The sequence below is a fragment of the Sinocyclocheilus grahami genome, unplaced genomic scaffold (genome assembly GCF_001515645.1).
Source record: "Sinocyclocheilus grahami isolate Dianchi unplaced genomic scaffold, SAMN03320097.WGS_v1.1 scaffold910.1, whole genome shotgun sequence".
Taxonomy (NCBI): domain Eukaryota; kingdom Metazoa; phylum Chordata; class Actinopteri; order Cypriniformes; family Cyprinidae; genus Sinocyclocheilus; species Sinocyclocheilus grahami.
In genome coordinates this window covers 536,009-556,426 of record NW_015506089.1, presented here as the reverse complement: position 1 = coordinate 556,426, position 20,418 = coordinate 536,009, and the positions used below count along the sequence as shown (strand labels likewise).

Here is a 20,418-nt window from a genome sequence, read left to right as displayed (position 1 = left end):
CAACGGCACGTTTGAAAACAATGCAGAACGGCTATGACGTGTGGTGATGCGACCCAATCGCCTTTGTGAGACTGTGTGGGAGAGAGGACAGGCTCACTATATACAAACAGCTATTCCTGCATTGTTCAAGCCCCCTGCATATCATTCTCTTCTGTCATCTTAAACATGGCATGCGGTTTTCTTTACGACTGCTCTCAGTGACCTTGAATTGCTTTGTGCACAAAGGCCAGTGGAAGAAACGGTTTAAAGCAGGGGTGTTAAACACAATTCCTGGAGGGCCGGAGCCCTGCAGAGTTTTGTTCCAGCCCTGCTCCAACACAGATATCACATCGTTTTCAAATAAGCCTGAAGGACTTGATTAGTTGGATCAGGTGTGTTTAATTAGGGTTGAATCTAAACTCTGCAGGGCTCCGGCCCTCCAGGGATTGAGTTTGACACCCTTGCTTTAAAGGAAAAGTTCACCCAAAAATGCAAAAAAAAAGGCCATTAATATATATATATACAGTATATATATATGTGTGCGATGGATGGTAATTTATACTGTCATAAAAATACTCCAATATTCCAATTCTTCTGAATTCACATGATCAATCTATGTAAGAAATAGACCAACAATTAAGTGATTATTAACTGATACTCGTCTCCACTGCAGCTCTCAAATCTCATTTACAGCCTTATTTAAAACATAAAAAGCAGAGTTTAAAAAATAGTGAAGAATAACTCAAATTTGGGTCTTTTTCTTACACAAATCTAAAATATGACTTCCAAAGGTTGGATTATAATATGCAAGTCACGCGGACTAGTTTTATGACACTTACACGAAGCTTCACATTATAAATCACCATCTATTTAGTGCTGCATTGAAAACAGCTCGTTCCGTTTCATGGGAGAATCAAAAAAATCTAGGGTTTGCAATGACACGATTTTAAAAATCATCATTGTTGGGTGAACTATTCCTGTAAGTTCAGGAAGATTTATGTGCACGAAGTAAAAAAACCAAACAAAAAAAAGTGATCAAAATCATCCTTTTCAAGTGCAAGTAAACTGCACGTTTTACAGACGAGGGCCCTTTTTCACCGGTTGGCATGGCGTTTGGCTGGTGCATAATGCTGGTTTCGGTGTTATGCTGATGTGAGAGAGCAGCGATGCACTCAGTGGTCCATCTATCGTTACGCTAATTCGGCCACTCTCTTAACTAACGGCGAGTCTAAAATCGATCCGAGACACCTGCGTTTGCGGCTTCTGCCTGCGCTTCTTCTGGGCTCGCGGTGCCTTTCGACTAAAACTAAGTGCTAATGTACCATGTCATTCACAAAAATAAAACATTTAAAAAGAAACTTTCACAACAATAAAAATAATGCCAAAGGAAGTAACAACGATTCCTCCACTTGGGGCGTTTGAACTCTGGCATCAGGTTAAGAGGCAGCTTTGTGGTGGCATACAAAACGACAGCTTCGTCTGCGTTCCTTCCCTCCGTATTGCATACATACGTACATGTGGGAGTGCGAAAGTAGTATACAATAATACACAATTAAATAAAATAAAAAAATGAGCATAGTTCAGCCAGATTCAACGAAACTCAAAGTGTGAGACTCCACGTTGGGTTCTGTGGGCTTTGTGGGACTGGTAGCACCCGGTGAACTGGCTCGAGGGGTGTGCTTAGGCAAAGTACATGGTCCTCATGGTGTCGTGGTGGATCTGCACGGCTTTGGCCAGAGCCTGAGGATCCCGACCGTTACTCTGTCCCGAGACGTGACTGCCCTCCCCGCTACAAACACAGAGACCAGATAAAGAAGGACTTCAAAACTGATATTACATGCATTAGAGTATTAAAAGCGGCAGGTCAGTCACTTATAATGCTAGATTCAAATATTTCAAATAAATGCTGTTCTTTTGAACGTTCTATTCAAATGCATCACGGTTTCCCTAAAAATAAGCAGCACAACTGTTTTCAACACTGATCATAATCAGAAATGTTTCTTGAGCAGCATATTAGAATGATTTCTGAAGATCATGTGACACTGAAGACTGGAGTAATGATGCTGAAAATACAGCTGCGCATCACAGCAATCAATTACAGTTTACAACATATTCAAAAAGAAAACAGTGATTTTAAATTGTAAAAATATTTCACAATTTTACTGTATTTTTGATCAAATAAATACAAAGCAGAAAAGATAAAGAAAGATTTAAAGCTCTGTTCTAAAACCTAGTGAGCTGACTACCTAAACAGCATTCTTTTTTTAATCCCTTTCATGTAAAGCACTTTGAATTATCATTGTTTATTAAATGTACTATATTAATACATTTGTAAGCGTGTGCTCTTGCCTTGCTTAGGCTTTGTAGCCGTGTTCTAGATACAAGGGATATTTTTTTAACCTCAATGAAAACTATAAGAATTGCATGTATCCTTTCAGAAAAGGCAAGCCCAGAATGCACTGCAAAAAGCTCAATAAATAAACCAAAATGACATGTAAAGTGAGAGAAATGTTGATTATAAACAATTGATATTTATTCAATACTGAAAGTTTCCACAACAAAATGTCCCAATATATAAATATATCAGTATTATAATATTAGTATTGCAAATTACAGGGTAAAATAAAAATGTTTATTAGGCCTATAATTATTAAATATTAATTATTTCAATATTCAATATTTTAAATATTCATTATATAATAATAATAAGTCCTATATATGCCTATATATAAATATTTTTAAAATAAAAAAATAAAATAAAATGTATTTGAATAATTTATCTATTCATTTGCATGTCATGCAACAATGTCGTTAAATGATTGAAATATCAACCTACAACTTTTGAGGATACTTCACATAAATATGTTATGTCTAAGGGGTTTGGCTGACAAAACAAATGTTGGGAACCCCTGATCTAGTAGACATGGAGAAGCAGGTCAGTGGAAAGGAACAGCCCTTTAGAATGTAGTTTTCTATGTAGGCAGCAAGGCAGCTCACTAGGTTTAGGAACAGAGCTACAGTATTCAGCTATATAGCTAATGCATTTTAGTAACATTTAAACTACAGATGCTCGTGATCTTGGCCTCACCTGTCATGCTCTTTATCCACCAGATGGTATCGGGCACGGAAAGCCACGAGTCTGGCGTAGTACGCAGGCGCTGGGATGGAGACGGAGCGGGTGCAGCGCACATATGTGTGGCACAGCTGGTAGGTGAGAATCTGCAGCTCGTCAGCCGTAAAGCGATTGTCGTCCCACAGGACGTAGTAGTGTGAGGGTCGGCTGGTGCCCTGAGACGAGGACCACAGAACGTCACACCACAGTCACACAGTCATGAATGAATGTTTGCGCCGAGTCTGTGAGCTCACCTGAATACCTGCATGACTGCACAGGTAGAAATCAAACTCGAACGGATGCGTGATGCTGGTGTCGACCGTAGTTCCTGCTGGAATGTTCCCACTCTTCCCGATCTGAGCAAAACCACACGGATTAGAATCAAGATTGCTAAATTAACCTAAAAAATATTTATTAAAAAAAACTCCTCATTACTTAACTGAAAATAAATAAATAAATCATTTCAGCTAGCTGCCAAGGCAATATTTCTCATTTTCATTTAAAGATGAAGTACTAAAATAACGAAAACTAAATGAAGAAAAACTAAAATCATTTTCAAATAAACATCAAATAAAATAAATTAACTAAAATAAATGCAGAAAACATGAAAAATCCAGCTAGTTATTATTTCAGCTATTGAATTACATGTACATTTTTGTTTACATTAAAAAAAAAAATTATTTAAAATAAACTTTACTTTTTACTTTATTTTAAATTGAGCATTTATTTAATCTATTTTAAATGAACAATTAGAATCAAGATTGCTAAATTAACCTAAAAAATATTTATTAAAAAAAAACTCCTCATTACTTAACTGAAAATAAATAAATCATTTCAGCTAGCTGCCAAGGCAATATTTCTCATTTTCATTTAAAGATGAAGAACTAAAATAACGAAAACTAAATGAAGAAAAACTAAAATCATTTTCAAATAAACATCAAATAAAATAAATTAACTAAAATAAATGCAGAAAACATGAAAAATCCAGCTAGTTATTATTTCAGCTATTGAATTACATGTACATTTTTGTTTACATTAAAAAAAAAAATTATTTAAAATAAACTTTACTTTTTAATTTATTTTAAATTTAGCATTTATTTAATCTATTTTAAATGAACATATCTCATTTTGTTTACGATGAGCTGAAGTACTAAAATACCTCAAACTAAATAAACTAAAACCATAAAAAACATTATAAAATAAAATAATAAACAAACTTAAAGTAGTTTTAAAAATCTGTTCTATTTTAGCTAGTTGTGGAGGCAACAATTCTCATCTTTGTTTAGTTTAAGTTGAAGTTAAAACTTAATAAATACTACATAGACAAAATATACAAAACGAAAAAAAAATGGCAAAACACAACAAAAACTAAAATTCTAATAAAAACAAAAATAAAATCAAATTCAATATATTAACAAAATATAGTGCCGTCGAACGATTAATCACGATTAATCGCATCCAAAATACAAGTTTTTGTTTACATACTATATGTATGGGTACTGAGTTTATTTATTATGTATATATAAACACACACACATACAGTATATATTTTGAAAATATTTACATGTATATAAATTGACATTATTATATTATATATAAATATATTTAATTATTGATTAAATATATACATGCATGAGTGTGTATTTATATATACACATGATAAATATACACACTACACAAACATATAGCTATTACGTAAACAAAATTTTTTATTTTGGATGCGATTAATCGCGATCAATCGTTTGACAGCACATAATAACATATCAATGATACTAAAATAACTCTGCTACAAAAATAACACTTCTAGGAACGTCAACTTTAAAATTCTGTTTTGCAGAAACTCACTCTTTCAGATTTATCAGCGCAGAAAAGGCGGGTGTGGTGGCGCTTTTGCACTACTACGTAGGTGATGCCCGGCTGGTAGTCCTTCTCCAGCTTGATGCAGGCGTCTCTGATGGCCAACAGCTCATAGTGCAGGATCTACACAAGGACGCCGCATTTACGATGCAAATAAATGCTGTTCTTTTCAACTTTACATTCATCAAAGAATCAAGGTTTCCACAAAGATATGAAGCAGCACAACTGATTTCAGCACTGATAATAATCAGAAACGTTTCTTGAGCAGCAAATCAGCATATTAGAATGATTTCTGAAGGATCATGTGGAGTAATGATGCTGAAAATTCAGCTGCGCATCTCAGGAATAAAGTACATTTGAACAGATATTCAAATAGAAAACGGTTCTTTTAAACTGCAATAATATTTCCCAATTTTACAGTATTTTTGATCAAATAAATGCAGCCCAGGTGAGCAGAATGAACGGAATGAACCATAATAGTGCTTACTTGTGGTAACTGTCCTTCTGGTACGCCGTCCCTGTAGAAGATGATTCTGGTGGGTTTGAAGCGGGTGGACTTGTAGAACTGGATGAGTAACTCTCGCACCATGTACGACAGGTCTTCAATGATCTCCTGTCTGGGTCGCTGTACTCGTACTGTAGCGCAGTACCTGCTGGGATGAGCGTCCATACTGCCCACCACCTGCACAGATGAGTCACGTTACATCATAAGAGCATGTTGCATTAAAAATGAGGTTCAACAAAAATGATGAAAAAAAAATCCTGCGTTAAGTGGAGAATGAGATATGACGTTCATCAGACATGCTACCATTCAAATGTTTGGGGTCAGTGAGATCTTTTTTGTTTTTGAGAAAGTCTTTTAAACATGATTTGAGCAAAATACAGTAAAATTGTAAATACATAGTAAAATAACTGTTTTCTATGTGAATATCTGTTCAAATGTAATTTATTTCTGTGATCAAAGCTGTATTTTCAGCATCATTACTCCAGTCTTCAGTGTCACAAATCATTCTAATATGCTGATTCCTGAGAAACATTTCTGATTTTTTTCGTGCTGCTTCGTATTTTTGTGGAAACTGAGATACATTTTATTTTTCAGGATTCTTTGATCAACAGAAAATTGAAAAGAACAGCATTTATTTGAAACAGAAATCTTTTGTAACATTATAAATGTCTCTTTTGAACAACTTAATGCATAATGCATCTGACCCCAAACTTTTGAATGGTAGTGTGTATGTATCAGACTAAAAATAAAATGCCAATTATAAATCAAATTCGAGAGATTGCAGGGAAGCAGTAGATCCACTAGAGCGGCTTCTAGTGGAAACTGTGAAGTTATATATTGTAAAACATCATTTGCTCAGACGGTTCTCTCAGTGAAAGGTGTAACATTTTGGAATTCATTGCCTGACTATTCAAAATCTATTGTAAATTATAATCATTTTTAAAAAGCCACGAAATCTTGGTTGATACATCAGCAAACCTGTAATCATGTTTAGTGTACTTATATTATAAATTTGTGTACAACTTGTTTATTGTAATTCTAATTTATAAAAGCCCTCCTAGGGACAAGTGTTGCAAATTAGCTTCATCTACAAGCACTATGGTACATGCATGGGATGACTGGTGTTTCATTTTCATCTATGTTTATTGTATCTGTCCCTAACAAATAAAACATTAAAAAAAATAAAAATTAAGTGGCACAAATCAGACACCAAAAAAAAAGTTGGTTTTGCAGTTCACAAACAAGCAACAAGATCCGACCCGTGAGATCCGACCCGACCCCCTACAAAACAATCACAAGGAAGAATGTGACACAGTTGCTTTAAATGTAAACGAAGTAAAAACATCAGAGCAATGCATGTGAGCATCAGTGAAAAATCCCAATAATGCAGAACAAACATGAGCAGCTGGAGAAAAGCTGCAGAGAAGGTAGAGAAATCTGCTGCCCCCTAGCTGCAGGACACTGAGTGATCATCAGCAGTTCACCTCACGTTCCCTACAGAAACCAGCCTGCCTCTGTCAATGTTCTCGCCATCCGTCTGCGTGACTCAGGCCTTTGTCACCATTGCTTGGCAACCGCCGAAAGAGTACACGTGTACAAGAGGTTGCATGCGCAGGGCGGGTGTGACATCATTTCCTTTGCGTCTGTGAGTCACCGGCGAGCCATTTTCTCTTTGTAAAGCTCCCATCCTGTTCTGCCCACCTCCGGTGCGTCCTCCCTTACACTCCACCCGTGTCCCGAGCCACTTCTGGAGCCAGCAGCAAACTGGGCGGCACTCGGCCACACAAAGAACAGCAGGCTGGTAATTACAGCTTTCAGTATGAGCCTCAAATTAAGTGGCTTTCGGCTAAGCTTGGGTTTACAGAGAGTTGTGTTAGATTTATATAACTTCATTATGTCCTAGATCAATAATAGATGTTCTTGTTATAATACATCTGATGAATGGTCAATTCAAGAAAGCTGCTTGAGTAAATCATCTAAATTATCATGCAGTTTTGTTTAGACTTTGTATAATAAATTGAAAGAAGCAGTGTATATATATTTAAGCAATTTAAATATAACAATTTAAGCTCCATGAACAATATCTGTAGCAAGAGGGCGACAAGGAGACACACCTAGTCGTCTGCAACGTTTCTAGTCGTTTGCAATTTACGAGAATTACTTAAAAAAATTATTTTATAGAATTTGCACCCACAAAGAGCAAAGGTGCAGTACTTTGGAGTAGGGAAAAAAAGAAAAATGTAAAAAAAATTCAATGACTTTTTAATTATTATTTAAATAATTATTTTATATTTTCCAGCCCTTTAAATCACAATTTTTTTAAATTCCCTGATACTTCCCTACATTTTTTGCCAAAGTTTGAACATTAATTCTGATCATAAATTCTACACATACCGACCGATGGTCGACCGATATTGTTTTTTTGACAGTCGATGCCGATATCTTAGAGAGCAGGGTGGCCGATGGCCGATATAAAGCATATATATATATATATAGATTAGTGCTGTCAAAATTAGCACGTTAACGCATGCGATTCATTTTTTTCAGTTTAAAAATATTTAATGCACTTAACACAGTTGGCCACCCCTTGCACAACTGCTGCTTCGGTTTCTTTTTTCTCGACAAGAATTGCTTTTATTTACACGCTGAACATCTTTACGACCACATAAAACAGGAGAATTTTCAGACGCGCACTCCAACTGCACCTCAGCGCCAGGCACGAGTCAAACGAGCGCGGGAAAGGTACATGTGATGAGTGAACACTTAAATCGAATGAATGAATCAATGAATTATTCACTGAAACAATTACCACCATCTACTGGCAATTTTAGTTTCTTATTTAGAGTGTTATTTCATTAAAAATAATTTCATATTTACATATTAATAAAAAAAGCAGAAAATAAAAATATAAATTCCATATTAATAAAAAAAACAATTAAAGGGATAGTTCACCCAAAAATGAAAAAAGAAAATAGGAAATGAATTAAACAAAAACAAATTCTTTGTAAAGCTTTTTTTGTAATGTCTATTTCATGCATTTCTCATGTAACACAATAATGGCTTTAAATGATCTTTTGGGGGTGATTTCTCATGAAATTTTATGTGCGATTAATATACAATTCATTTTATTAATTAATTGCAGCATTGTGTAATTCGTTAGATAAAACATTCACAGAACGTCACACCACAGTCACACAGTCATGAATGAATGTTTGCGCCGAGTCTGTGAGCTCACCTGAATACCTGCATGACTGCACAGGTAGAAATCAAACTCGAACGGATGCGTGATGCTGGTGTCGACCGTAGTTCCTGCTGGAATGTTCCCACTCTTCCCGATCTGAGCAAAACCACACGGATTAGAATCAAGATTGCTAAATTAACCTAAAAAATATTTATTAAAAAAAAACTCCTCATTACTTAACTGAAAATAAATAAATCATTTCAGCTAGCTGCCAAGGCAATATTTCTCATTTTCATTTAAAGATGAAGAACTAAAATAACGAAAACTAAATGAAGAAAAACTAAAATCATTTTCAAATAAACATCAAATAAAATAAATTAACTAAAATAAATGCAGAAAACATGAAAAATCCAGCTAGTTATTATTTCAGCTATTGAATTACATGTACATTTTTGTTTACATTAAAAAAAAAAATTATTTAAAATAAACTTTACTTTTTACTTTATTTTAAATTGAGCATTTATTTAATCTATTTTAAATGAACACATCTCATTTTGTTTACGATGAGCTGAAGTACTAAAATACCTCAAACTAAATAAACTAAAACCATAAAAAACATTATAAAATAAAATAATAAACAAACTTAAAGTAGTTTTAAAAATCTGTTCTATTTTAGCTAGTTGTGGAGGCAACAATTCTCATCTTTGTTTAGTTTAAGTTGAAGTTAAAACTTAATAAATACTACATAGACAAAATATACAAAACGAAAAAAAAAATGGCAAAACACAACAAAAACTAAAATTCTAATAAAAACAAAAATAAAATCAAATTCAATATATTAACAAAATATAGTGCCGTCAAACGATTAATCGTGATTAATCGCATCCAAAATACAAGATTTTGTTTACATACTATATGTATGGGTACTGAGTTTATTTATTATGTATATATAAACACACACACATACAGTATATATTTTGAAAATATTTACATGTATATAAATTGACATTATTATATTATATATAAATATATTTAATTATTGATTAAATATATACATGCATGAGTGTGTATTTATATATACACATGATAAATATACACACTACACAAACATATAGCTATTACGTAAACAAAATTTTTTATTTTGGATGCGATTAATCGCGATCAATCGTTTGACAGCACATAATAACATATCAATGATACTAAAATAACTCTGCTACAAAAATAACACTTCTAGGAACGTCAACTTTAAAATTCTGTTTTGCAGAAACTCACTCTTTCAGATTTATCAGCGCAGAAAAGGCGGGTGTGGTGGCGCTTTTGCACTACTACGTAGGTGATGCCCGGCTGGTAGTCCTTCTCCAGCTTGATGCAGGCGTCTCTGATGGCCAACAGCTCATAGTGCAGGATCTACACAAGGACGCCGCATTTACGATGCAAATAAATGCTGTTCTTTTCAACTTTACATTCATCAAAGAATCAAGGTTTCCACAAAGATATGAAGCAGCACAACTGATTTCAGCACTGATAATAATCAGAAACGTTTCTTGAGCAGCAAATCAGCATATTAGAATGATTTCTGAAGGATCATGTGGAGTAATGATGCTGAAAATTCAGCTGCGCATCTCAGGAATAAAGTACATTTGAACAGATATTCAAATAGAAAACGGTTCTTTTAAACTGCAATAATATTTCCCAATTTTACAGTATTTTTGATCAAATAAATGCAGCCCAGGTGAGCAGAATGAACGGAATGAACCATAATAGTGCTTACTTGTGGTAACTGTCCTTCTGGTACGCCGTCCCTGTAGAAGATGATTCTGGTGGGTTTGAAGCGGGTGGACTTGTAGAACTGGATGAGTAACTCTCGCACCATGTACGACAGGTCTTCAATGATCTCCTGTCTGGGTCGCTGTACTCGTACTGTAGCGCAGTACCTGCTGGGATGAGCGTCCATACTGCCCACCACCTGCACAGATGAGTCGTGTCAGAGCGCGTTACATCATAATAGCATGCTGCATTAAAAATGAGGTTCAATAAAAATCATGAAAAATCCAAATTAATTTGAAAACGATCAGATATGCTACCATTCAAATGTTTGGGGTCAGTAAGTTTTTTTCATTTTTGAAAAAAGTCTTTTAAGCATTATTTGATCAAAAATAGTCAAATTGTGTAATATTATTACAATTCAAAATAAGTGTTTTGTATTGCAATATATTGTAAAATGTAATTTATTTCTGTGATGCGCAGCTGAATTTTCAGCATCATTCCTCCAGTCTTCAGTGTCACATGATCTTCAGAAATCATTCTAATATGCTGATTTGCTGCTCGAGAAACATTTCTGATTACTATCAATGTTGAAAACAGTTAAACTACTTCATATTTTTGTGGAAACTGTGACACATTTGATTTTTCAGGATTCTTTGATGAATAGAACAGCATTTATTTGAAATAGAAATCCTTTGTGACATTATAAATGTCAACGCAACGCATTTTTGCTGAATAAAAATAGGAATGAATACAAATCTTACTGACCCCAAACTTTTGAATGGCATTTTTGAATATATCAGACTAAAAATTAAATGTCAATTATAAATCAATAAACCAAAAAAAAAAAGAAAAAAAAAAGTTTTTGCTGTTCACACACAAGCAACATGAGAGAAACAAACAAAGGGTTGCCAAATGTGGACATTTGGGATGGATTTTAACCTAGCAACCAACCAGAATACTTAAAATGACAAAAAAATAAGCTACAAAACAATAACAAGAAAGACCGTGACACAGCTGTTTTAAAGGTAAACAAAGTAAAAACATCAGAGCAATCAGTGAAAAATCCAAACAATGCTAAACAAATGTGACCCTGGACCACAAAACCAGTCATAAGGGTCCATTTTTCGAAATTGAGATTTATGCATCATCTGAAAGCTGAATAAATAAGCTTTCCATTGATGTATGGTTTGTTAGGATAGAACAATATTTGGCTGAGATACAACTATTTGAAAATCTGGAATCTGAGGGTGCAAAAAAATCTAAATATTGAGAAAATCATCTTTAAAGTTGTCCAAATGAAGTTCTTAGCAATGCATATTACTAATCAAAAATTAAGTTTTGATATATTTTTACGGTAGGAAATTTACAAAATATCTTCATGGAACATGATCTTTAATTAATATCCTAATGATTTTTAGCATAAAAGAAAAATTGATAATTTTTACCCTTACAATGTATTGTTGGCTATTGCTACAAATATACCCCAGCGACTTAACACTGCTTTTGTGCTCCAGGCTCACAAATGTGACTGACTGCAGAGAAAGTACAGAAATCTGCTGCCTCCTAGTTGCAGAAAAGCCAATGATCATCAGCCGGCTGTCGTCAGCAGTTCATCCAGCCTCTGTAAATGTTCTCGCCGTCCGTCTGCGTGACTCAGCCCTTTGTCACCATCGCTTGGCAACCGGCGAAAGAGTACACACTTACAAGTGGTTGCATGCGCAGGGCGGGAGGTGACATCATTTCCTTTGCGTCTGTGAGTCACCGGCGAGCCATTTTCCCTTTTCAAAGCTCCCATCCTGTCCTGCCCACCTCCGGCTCGTCCTCTCTTTCACTCGGCCCGTGCTCGGAGCCACTTCTGGAGCCGTCAGCAAACTGGGCGGCACTCGGCCACAAAGAGCAGCAGGCTGGTAATTACAGCCTTCGGATTGAGACTCAAATGAAGTGGCTTTCGGCTCAGGTTGGGTTTACAGAGAGCTGTGTTACATTTATATAACTTCATTATGTCCTGAAGCAATAATAGCTGCTCTTGTTATATAAGACATCTGATGACTGGTCCATTCAAGAAAGCTGCTCGAGTACATTATCATGCAGTTTTGTTTAGATTTGGTATATGATCGAAACTTTATGTTACATTTAACTTAATCCGTCACATATTAGGTAAATATGGCATGAATTAAAATGAAGTATATAAAAATAGACCCACTGCTGGTAAAGGAACAACTTAAGCGCCATCAACAATCGCTACAGCAGGCAGTCGACGGGGGGACACACCTTTTGACTAATGAATTTCCATCATGTTTTCTAATCGTTTGGAATTTATGATTATTATTTATAAAAATTGTTTTATAGAGTTTGCACCCACAAAAAGTGACTTCTAGCTGATCAAATAAAAAATTTAATAGAAAATGCAAAAAAAACTATTTTTAAAAAAATAAATAAAATAAAAACAATATATTTTCCAGCCCTTGAAATCACAATTTCAAAACTCCCTGATATCTCTCCAAATCTTTTGTCCAAGTTTGAACACAAATTCTGATCATAAAGTCTACACATACACTGCTATTCAAAAGTTTGGGGGTTTTGAATGTTTTAAAAAAATAAGTCTCTTCTGCTCATCAAGGCTGCATCAAAAATACAGTAAATATTCTGAAATATTACTACAATTGTTCAATATTTGAATATATTGTAAAATGTAAGTTATTCCTGTGATGCGCAGCTGAATTTTCAGCATCATTACTCCAGTCTTCAGCGTCACATGATCTTCAGAAATCACTCTAATATGCTGATTTGCTGCTCAAGAAACATTTCTGGTTATTATCAATGTTAAAAACCGTTGTGCTGCTTCATATTTTTGTGGAAACTATGATACATTTTATTTTTCAGGATTCTTTAATGAATAGAAAGTTCATAAGAGCAGCACTTATTTGAAATATAAAGCTTTTGTAAAATTTATAAATGTCTTTATACTTTTGATCAATGTAATGCATCCCTGCTGAATAAAAGTATTAATTTCTTTTAAAGAAAATCTTACTGACCCCAAACTTTTGAACAGTGGTGTTGTTGTTTTTTTTACATTTTTTTGCTATTATCTGCATTCTTTCTTTTTGATGCCAGACTATTATTGTTGTATAAACTGGATATTTTTATCAATTTTCCCTACCGAAAATGTGAAGTTGCTCGGTAATATGATACTATACTATGTTATAAAAATGAAAGTATATACTGTAAATAATACTAAAATAACACTGAAGTGATTTTACACATTACAGATTTTTTTTGTAAAAATCCATATAAAACTATACAAACTGTGTGCCACTCAGAACTGAATTTAAATTTCAACTGAACTGAATTTGAATTGAGGTAGCAAACCGGATTTCTGCCTCTAAACAGCACTTAAAAATAGCACAAACTCCTGTCTACATGACTATGGTTTCAAGACAGTGTGATAGTTGCTTATAATGTGCCAGTTATTCATGTGAGGTCTGCTGATTTTAGGGTAAACGGCTTCTCAGCCCCACTTGAATTTCAAATCTCATTCAAAATGCACACGTGATTTCATGAGAACAGCTGAAAGTGTGTGGTGCTCACAGCAGTAATAGACGGCTTCTTCCCATCACCAGCCGGCGGGTGAGTGACATCTGCTCCGAGGAAGATCACCGGCTGCTGGAACACTGCCGACCTGTGCAAAGGTTCAAATAAAAGTGTCAACGCTCAAGCTACACTACCAGTCAAACGTTTTTGGACAGTACGTTTTTTATGTTTTTTTAAAGAATACTCTTCTGCTCACCAAGCTTGCATTTATTTGATCCAAAATACAGCAAAAGCAGTAATATTGTGAAATATTTTCACTATTTAAAATAACTGTTTTCTATTTGAATATATCTTAAAATGTAATTTATTCCTGTGATCAAAGCTACATTTTCAGCATCATTACTCCAGTCTTCAGAGTGACATGAGTTGCTGTTCAAGAAACATTTATAATTATTATTATCAATATTTAAAACAGTTGAGTACATTTTTTTCAGGATTCTTGGATTAATAGAAAGATCCAAAGATCAGCATTGATCTGAAATAACAACATTATACACTATACCATTCAAAACTTGGGAGTCAGTATAATTTTTTATTTGTATTTTTTTTGGGTTATATAAATTAATACTTTTATTTAGCAAATTGATCAAAAGTGATGATAAAAACATTTATAATGTTACAAAAGACTTCTATTTCAGATAAATGCTGTTCTTCTGAACTTTCCATTCATCAAAGAAACCTGAAAAAAATCTACTCCGCTGTTTTCTACATAATAATAATAATTAGTGCCGTCAAACGATTAATCGCGATTAATCGCATCCAAAATAAATGATTTTGTTTACATAATATATGTGTGTGTACTGTGTATATTCAGGTATATATAAATACACACATGCATGTATATATTTCGTTATGCTAATAAAATAAATATATTTATTTATAATATAAATTATATGAATATAAAGATAAACATGTAAATATTTTCAAAATATATACTGTATGTGTGTGTATTTATATATACCTGAATATACACAGTACACACACATATATTATGTAAACAAAATCATTTATTTTGGATGCGATTAATCGCGATTAATCGTTTGACAGCACTACTAATAATAAATGTTTTGAGCAGCAAATCAGAATATTACAATGATTTCTGAACGATCATGTGACTGGAGTAATGATGCTAAAAATTCAGCTTTGAAACCACAGGAATAAATTACATTTTAAAATATATTCAACTAGAAAACATAAATAGTCAAAAATATTTCAAAATTGTACTTTTATTGTTGTACTTTGGATCAAATAAATGCAGGCTTGGTGAGCAGAAGAGACTTCTTTAAAAAACAAATTTAAAAAAAAAAAAAACATAAAAAATCTTACTGTTCAAAAACTTTATGTTCTGTGAATCAAAACAAGGCTGGCAAAGCAGTTACAAACCGTTGATGCGGCACCAGGATGTTGTTGATTCCACCAAGTTTGACGTTGATTTTGAGGCAGAGGTTGGAGAGCGTCTGAGGCGAGGTTTTCACCACGTTCTTCACCTGAACACACTGAGTGGCCATTCCTAGAAGAGTGTCTCCCACACGCTTCACCTCCGCTGCACAGATCAAACGTGTGTTCATTAGTCTGAGGGCGTTTGGCAGGAGGGCGGCTCTGCTCCGTGTGCGCTGTTCTTACCATAGACGGGTGTTTTTCCAGGCAGGATGACGATGATGAGCTGCAGTCCGGAGTAGGTGTTCTTCAGGTGTCTGAACATGGGCTCCACGCTGTCGGCTCCCTGTGCGTACTTACAGAAACACGGCTGACCCTGGATCGGCATCCCAGCGTCCTTTGAGATCTTACGCAGCTGGTCCGTGAAGTTCCTGAGGAAGAGATCTTCACATTAACACCAAAGCATTCGTAGCTGATTTATTAGCATGAAATATGTCTTAGAGTTATCAAGGTTGAAAACAGTTGGGGTGCTTTTTGATATTTCTCAGAAATCTGCAATCTCTAAAGAACAGCATTTGAATTAATTAGAAAAAAAAAAAAAGAAAGAAAGAAATCTCATTCCACTTGAATTTTCATTGGTCACATTCCCACGGTTTTGACCGATTCAATATTACAATAAAATAATAATTGCCATGATTTTATTGTGATTATTGATTGTTGTATTGGGATTATGGTCATATTGTGAAATACAAATATCACTAAAATATAAAACTAAAACTGAAACTGAAATCATAAAAAGCATTTTTGTTGCTTGAAATAAAAGGTAACACTTTAGAATAGGGAACACTTATTCACTATTAACAACGACTTTTTCCTCAATAAATTCCTAATTTGCTGCTTATTAATAGTTATTAATGTAGTTGTTAAGTTTGTTAGTAATATGCATGCTAATAAGCAACTAGTTAAGAGACCCTAAAATAAAGTGTTACCAAATAAAATAAACATTAACTGAAGTAAAGTAAAACATAAACCTTTTACTTCAGCTAGTTGCCAAAAGATATCGGATTTTAATTTAGTAATGTTTTAAAAACTGAAATTAAAAAAAAAGTAAAACTACACAAACATACAGTATATAAAAAACAAAATCAACACAATTAGTAAAACTTAAATTAAATTTTAAATGATGAAAACAGAAACATCCAAAAATAAAACCGATTCAAAATATTAAGAAAAACTATAATAGTATCTCAATGATACTAAAATAACACTTCATCATGTGTAAACAGTAATCCAACATTTTTTTTTTTTAATAATGCGAGTTTCAGAGTAAATCTTGGCTCAATGTATTAATTTACATGCATGCAGCTACACATGTCTATCATGAACTACGCATGTGTAAATGCTTCGCTTGAAACCAGTAAAGTATATATTTATTTAGTTAAATATAATTAAAATATCAAATATCTTACTGACCCCAAACTTTTGAATGACAGTGAATGAATTAGATTTAAAACTACATTTCAAAGTGGCATAAATCAAATGCCAAATAAGTGTTTTTGCCATTTATACACGTGCAACAAGCTCCAATATATGGGGGAAAAAATTGGCAAAAAATGCAAATGTGGACTTTTAGGATGGCTTTTTTAATCCATCACCTAACAACCAATCAGAATGCTAAAAATGACAAAAGAAAATCTATAAAACAATAACAAGGAACATAAACAGTAGCTCGGAATGAAAACAAAGTGAAAACACCAGAGCAATGCAAGTCAGCATCAGTGAAAGATGCAAATAATGCAAAACAGACGAGAGTGTCTGTAGAAAATCTGCAGGGAGAGTACAGAAATCGTGGGTTTCCTTACTTGAGCACCTCTTCCCGACACTGTTTCTGCGGGGCGAAGCAAGCAATGGCCCAGACTTTGATCTCGATGCCATTGAAGAACTGCTTTCCCCTCATATCCCACACACCCTGGTTGGGAGTCGCAATGGCACGATTCTGTTCACCGGTAGAAAAAGAGAGAATTTAGAAATCTCACACTGGAGGAGGTGATGATGTGTCAAAGCGGCACGTCAACATTTATGCATTCGGCAGACACTTTTATCTAAAGTGACTTATACTACCAGTCAAAGGTTTGGAGTAAGAAAGATTTTTTATGTTTTTGAAAGAAGTCTCTTCTGCTCACCAAGGCTGCATTTATTTGAATTAAAGGCACAATATGTAAGAGTTTTTTATTAAAATATCCAAAAACCACTATAACGGTGTTATATATTTTGCTGACTTGTGTACTTACATTATCCCAAATGTTTCGAAGAATGTTTAAATCCAGAGAAATAAGCAATTTTAATTAATGACACGGATCGTGTCCATAGTGTCATTGTGTCGCCTGCCAATGACGTCATAACCCCTTGATTTCCGGTTTTGTAGAAAACATGGAAACACCAAAGACGCTTTAATATGTTGTGTGTTTTAATAGACCAGTGACGACCGCACAGAGTAGCATTACAACAGAACTTTCAAACGTATCTAGTATGATAAAACAGCACTGCTTTACCCCACATACACACGACCGGAAGGAGCGGAAGCAGTCGACTGTGGCATACTAAAAGCTCCGCTGCTTTACCCCATATATGCACGACCGGAAGGAGCGGAAGCGCTCAACTGTGGCATAATAAAAGCTCCGCTGCTTTACCCCACATACGCACGACCGAAAGGAGCGGAAGCGCTCGACTGTGGAATAATAAAAGCTCCCCTGCTTTACCCCACATACGCACGACCGGAAGCAGCGGAAGCGCTCGACTGTGGCATAATAAAAGCTCCGCTGAATTCTTTAAAAATCCTACAATGTGATTTTCTGGATTTTTTTTCTCATTTTGTCTCTCATAGTTGAGGTATACCTATGATGAAAATTACAGGCCTCTCTCATCTTTTTAAGTGGGAGAACTTGCACAATTGTTGGCTGACTAAATACTTTTTTGCCCCACTGTACATATTGTGCCTTTAACACAGTAAAAACAGTAATATTGTGAAATATTATTAGAATTTCAAATGACTATTTTCGATTGTAATATATTGTAAAATGTAATTTATTCCTGTGATGCGCAGCTGAATTTTCAGCATCATTACTCCAGTCTTCAGTGTCACATGATCTTCAGAAATCATTCTAATATGCTGATTTGCTGCTCAAGAAACAGTTCTGATTATTATCAATTTTAAAAACTGTTTTTGCTGTTTAATATTTTTGTGGAAATGAATTTTTTTTTTTTTAGAATTCTTCTCTTTTCAAAAGAACAGCATTTACTTGAAATATTTATTTGAAATACAATCTTTACACTAACATTATAAAAGCATTTACAGTCACTTTGATCAATTTAACGTGTCACTGTTAAATAAAAGTATGAATTATTTTCGTTTTTCTACTTACCCTAAACAAAATATAATAATAAATGTCTCTCGAGCAGCAAATCAGCATATTAGAATGATTTCTGAAGGATCACATGACACTGAAGACTGGAGCAATGATGCTGAAAATTCAGCTGCGCATCACAGATATTTGAAATTGCAATATTTCACAAAACTACTGTATTTTTGATCAAATAAATGCAGCCTTTGTGAGCAGAAGAGACTTCTTTTAAAACATTTTTATATTCCAAACGTTTGACTGGTAGTGCATTCCTTGGGAATTGAACCCATTACCTTGGCACTGCAAGCATTATGATCTACCGCTTGAGCAACAAGAACAGGAAGTAGAACAGGACCTGTCTGAGCTTCAGATTCAGTAAAACAGATCTCACCCGACCGCCGTACTGCAGGATGGGAGCGGGAAGCACTCTCCCCGTCACCTCGGCCATGTCGTCCTTCACTTTGATTCCAAACTCTTGAATGTAGGGATCCAGATTAAAGTTAGCGTTCTTCATCTGAACAGAAAAGAAAAAAAATGCAAGATAGTGAAGATTACGAAAATGCCCCTCAAACATGAAACTGCATTCACAACCCATTGTACTTCCACAATGTGCATCTTCACTGATTGAAACAGGATAGTTGAGAATAAGGAAAAATGATCTTCATTTTCTAGGAACCGATTTGAAAATTGGGCATTACATATCAGAATGGTTGAGAAGTAAGACAGCTTGATTATGTTTGAAAAGGAAAGTAATTTCAGAGGCAGAGCAATTTATTGCATTTTCACGAAAGATTACAAAAACTTTTTATTTGGAATAACGTACACTGATGAACTGTACACAGCAAGACCAAAATGTACATTTAAAAAAAAAAATAAAAAAAAAAAGTAAACGATTTCTTAATTTACTTGCTACGTTTGAAAGTATATCTTGCAATATATCATAAAATACAAAGCAAATGATTTTCAATGGTCAATGCTGACAGTACGTAGAGAGCTGATATGATGCAAATATAAAATACATTTTTTTTAATTAAATCAGATTTAAAAAAATTTTAAATGACATTGAATGAAAAAGAAATGGAGCGTTGACAGATCTGTCTGTTAAATTTGGAAATGTCAAAAGCCAAACTTTATGTTCATCAAACAGCTGCGGGTTTAGTTTAACAGCTAATAATCTCAAATATTCGTTCATTGATCTGGACGATATAGTGTAAACCTCGATTAAAGATTCTGGTGACCTTTTTGGAAATTGTTCAAAGACGTGGTGAACTAAAACGAAACAGCATCACAACAATCTAATTTATTGATCTGAGTGATAAACGGGTTTGTTTATATGAGCATGAACCCCAATGACAATGAGTGACATTCATTTCTTTCTTATATTATGTACTGAAATTTTTTGCAGTGTAAAACGTTACAAATGAATCAGCGTCACAACAACTTGGTCTCAAGATGACTTCCACACAACTCTACTGATGATCACAGATCCCGTCACATGGAAATGATGATGTCACTTCATGCTCATGTTCACAAAATTCAAGGAAGCTGTGATGATGTCATCCGCAGTAATACTCTCAAAAATGGGCCGATTCTATGACCACAAACCTTTATATCAGGATGATTCTGGATTTAATGCGAGTTATCACAG

The 20,418-nt window shown here is 34.4% G+C and overlaps 1 protein-coding gene across 2 annotated transcripts in view; it reads right to left on the bottom strand.

Moving 5' to 3' along the window:
- Window positions 1-467: 467 nt before the first annotated feature.
- The window catches only part of LOC107564099 (protein argonaute-1), a 35,045-nt gene continuing 15,094 nt past the window's right edge, over window positions 468-20,418 (bottom strand). The window contains exons 9-19 of one of the 2 annotated variants that reach the window (XM_016249096.1): window positions 19,162-19,284; window positions 17,232-17,365; window positions 15,616-15,800; window positions 15,376-15,535; window positions 13,990-14,080; window positions 10,512-10,600; window positions 5,436-5,565; window positions 4,937-5,071; window positions 3,346-3,447; window positions 3,068-3,267; window positions 468-1,768 (exon numbers count right to left, since the gene is read on the bottom strand). In XM_016249096.1, coding sequence (XP_016104582.1) covers window positions 1,660-1,768; window positions 3,068-3,267; window positions 3,346-3,447; window positions 4,937-5,071; window positions 5,436-5,565; window positions 10,512-10,600; window positions 13,990-14,080; window positions 15,376-15,535; window positions 15,616-15,800; window positions 17,232-17,365; window positions 19,162-19,284 — 1,458 coding nt within the window. In that variant the 3' untranslated portion in view covers window positions 468-1,659. Of the gene's footprint in view, window positions 1,769-3,067; window positions 3,268-3,345; window positions 3,448-4,936; window positions 5,072-5,435; window positions 5,566-8,688; window positions 8,791-9,906; window positions 10,042-10,405; window positions 10,601-13,989; window positions 14,081-15,375; window positions 15,536-15,615; window positions 15,801-17,231; window positions 17,366-19,161; window positions 19,285-20,418 lie in introns of both variants that reach the window. The other variant, XM_016249095.1, reaches the window with a different exon arrangement.